The sequence below is a fragment of the Oryzias melastigma genome, linkage group LG17 (genome assembly GCF_002922805.2).
Source record: "Oryzias melastigma strain HK-1 linkage group LG17, ASM292280v2, whole genome shotgun sequence".
Classification (NCBI taxonomy): Eukaryota; Metazoa; Chordata; class Actinopteri; order Beloniformes; family Adrianichthyidae; genus Oryzias; species Oryzias melastigma.
The window spans coordinates 3,583,085-3,586,148 of NC_050528.1; the positions used below are offsets into that span (position 1 = coordinate 3,583,085).

Sequence of the window (3,064 nt, forward strand, 5' to 3'; positions counted from 1 at the left end):
ACAAAGTAGTTTCACTGCTGATCATGTTTACTATTGTTAACATTAAATTTGACAGATAATTCCAATTCAGTTGTTGCCAATGCTCGTCAAAGACAGTATTACTGATTTCAGCAATGTTGCACAAAAGTGTCTATAATTTGTTACACAAAATAAAAAAGTTGTTTATTATGATTGTGTTTAAGCTAAAAAAGATAAATGGGGATATATTTTCCCAAAAAACACATTCTTCTATATAATGCTAGTTATTAGAGAAGATTTTTTACCAATTATCGCAGTATTGCGATATTATCGATATCGTGAGCCATGTATCGCGTATCGTATCGTGAGGTACTCAGTGATTCCCAGCCCTAGTCGAAAGCACAGAGCTCAAAACAGGTCCGAAACAGAGGTACCGGAGGGCAGAGGCAGGTTAAAATGATCCAAATAGGAACGAATCCGGCCCCCGGGCCTCGATTATGACACACGAGCTCTAACTAGATTTTCTAAAGAACTCACAACATTTTGTATAGATTGGGTATCACAACCATATTCTAAGGAAGTTATTTTCACCCACAGATCAAGCTGATATTCAGTCTTCAGTTGATAATTAAATTATTATTTTCTTGATAATTAAATTATAGATTTATCAATTCAAAGTACATTTCACGCTTGAAATAAAAGAATAAAATGATTTTGATCATGAGAGATGGATTTAGCTTTCAAACTTTGATTTAAAAATGTAACATTAAAGTAGATTTTTTTTCAAATTGAATTCAAAACTTCAATTGTCAACTGAGAAAAGAATATCAGTTTGAGCTATGGGGAGAGCATAACTTCTACAGTATTCATCAAGACTAACTATAACTTTATTTAAACTTTTTCAATTTGATTTTGTTTTCCTTGTTTACCTACAGTTTTACCACCAAAACTATCACCTTCATCTGGTAAGTAATTCTCTCCTTTTTAGTTGAAAAATCGATCAAAATGTCCTTAACTGATCCGTCGTTCATGTCTGTGCAGATGACGTGATGCCTCAGCCTCACCAAGACCGCGGTCACATAACTCTGACAGTGGTGTTCATCTGTGCAGCAGCTGCAGCCGCGGCTGTCATTGTCATTTACTTTTATAGGACATCTGGTGATCGTCTAGCTGTCCCCCTTTCTGTACCAAACTTCAACAACCCGCTTTTCATCAACGCTAAACAGTCAGAGTCTGATGTGGACATCGATCAGCTGGTGGAGAACGCAGAAGAAGAAAATCCTCAACTTGTAAAAATAAAATGATCCATTCAGAGATTTCTCTGCATGATTTGGAATTTTGGGGGGAAAAAAACCCTAAAATGATTCATTTACAACAAAATGAGGAGGATTTGTTTTAACTGAGAAGATAGTAAATGCAGTGGAGAGATTTTGGTACAATTATGATGACAGTTTCTATGTTAAACAGTGTCTAAATAATTCACAAAACTGGAAGTCTCTGTAAATCTTTGAAGCATTTTTGTGTGTAAAAACAGTTACCACAAGTGTAAATATTGAAACAAGTTTGCAAAAACTGTCCTCACCTCTGACAGAAGTGTGCTTTCACAAAATGTTGCTGTTATCCATCACTTGTAGCATCTTGCTGATGAACCATGAAAAAAGAAAGATGCAGACTAAAGTCTCTATGTTGGTTTTATTCTATGTCAGGGGTCTGCAACCGGTGGCTCCAGAGCCAAGTCTGGTTCTTCTACCCTCCATTTTGGCTCTCTGGTTAAAGAAAAATACAAATCTTTTAGTTTACAAAAGTGTATGTATCGTAAAGTTAAAGGAAAGCAAAATAACTTGGCACTCTGCGAGCCTCCAAAACAAATTAGCCATAATTAAGAACTAAACATTTTGACAACTTCCAGTGTTTTAAGTCTATCTAATGGTTCAAAAAATATATGATTAATTAGCTATGCTTTAACTTTAGAAAGTTAGATTTATGAATTTCTGGATAAGAAACAAACACTTAAAAATAAATATATATATATTTTTTTATTGCTGACATTACACTCCCTACAGCTAGATTTGCTCCATCGAGATGATCCTTTGTGACACAGGAAGTCTTATTTTGAAAGGGAGTCTTGTGAATCTCTGCTAAAAGTTGTAAACAGTTTCATATTTGGGAAAAAAAATGATAGTTTATATTTCACATAATAATAACAATAACATAAATACAAAGTCTTTTTTCTGAAGGATGTGTGGCTTCTACTAAGTTGTGGTCAGTGAGAATTCAAGCTAAATGGCTCTTAAGTGCTAAAGGTTGCAGACCCCTGTTGTGTGTTAGTCAGTTTCCCTAAGTAAAGACATGAAACAAACCTCGGTTTGTATATTTTTTTTTTTTCACTTTGTCAAAAAACGGCTCAAAGAAAAAACATTGAAATGCTCCTGTAGTTCCAATTTTTACAAGGAAGAAAAAGATTCTCCAAACCTGCTATTGTCTGTTTAAAATAATAGTTTTTTTGACCAAATGTCAAACTTTTCACTTTAAAATACAGTGGTCCCTCTGAATATCACAGTTCCCCTCATGCAGCCTCACTATATCCTCTGGATTGTCTCCTGTATCGGACGTGTTCAGCTGCCAGATCTACATACTGGACTTGTTTTTCTGTAAAAGTTGGAACTTTGAGGGTCTAAACAAGAAATAAATGTTTAAAATGTTCAAGTCTGCTTAGCAAAAGTGTAAAAGAGTGTAACAAAGGGTCTTGTAGCTTAAAAAAATCTGTTCATTGTAAAAAAAAAGTAAAGTTGACAAATTCTTAAATTTCCTCTGTTGTAGATTACTTTCAGAATGTAACTCGCACAATGAACGAGGAAACTCTGCAGTTTCAGCTCCGCACTCAGACATGAAACAGCTCAATTCAGGTAAAAGAAACTTATGTTAAAAAAGTTAAAGTCATATCAATTGTCACACACCCAGATGCATGAAATTTGTTCTCTGCATTTGACCCCTCCCCTGGGGGAGCGGTGACCTGCAGACATAGCCGCTCTCGGGAACCATTTGGTTGTTTGATCCCCCAATCCAACCCCTTAATGCTGAGTGTCCAGCAGGCAAGCTTTCGCCT

The 3,064-nt window shown here is 35.5% G+C and overlaps 1 protein-coding gene across 1 annotated transcript in view; it reads left to right on the plus strand.

The window, feature by feature from the left end:
* Positions 1-1,274, plus strand: part of LOC112147391 (macrophage mannose receptor 1) — a 25,021-nt gene extending 23,747 nt beyond the window's left edge. The window contains exons 30-31 of the mRNA XM_036216235.1: positions 894-923; positions 1,000-1,274. Of these exons, the coding sequence (XP_036072128.1) occupies positions 894-923; positions 1,000-1,262 (293 nt within the window). The 3' untranslated portion in view covers positions 1,263-1,274. The remainder of the gene's footprint in view (positions 1-893; positions 924-999) is intronic.
* The last annotated feature ends 1,790 nt before the right edge of the window (positions 1,275-3,064 follow it).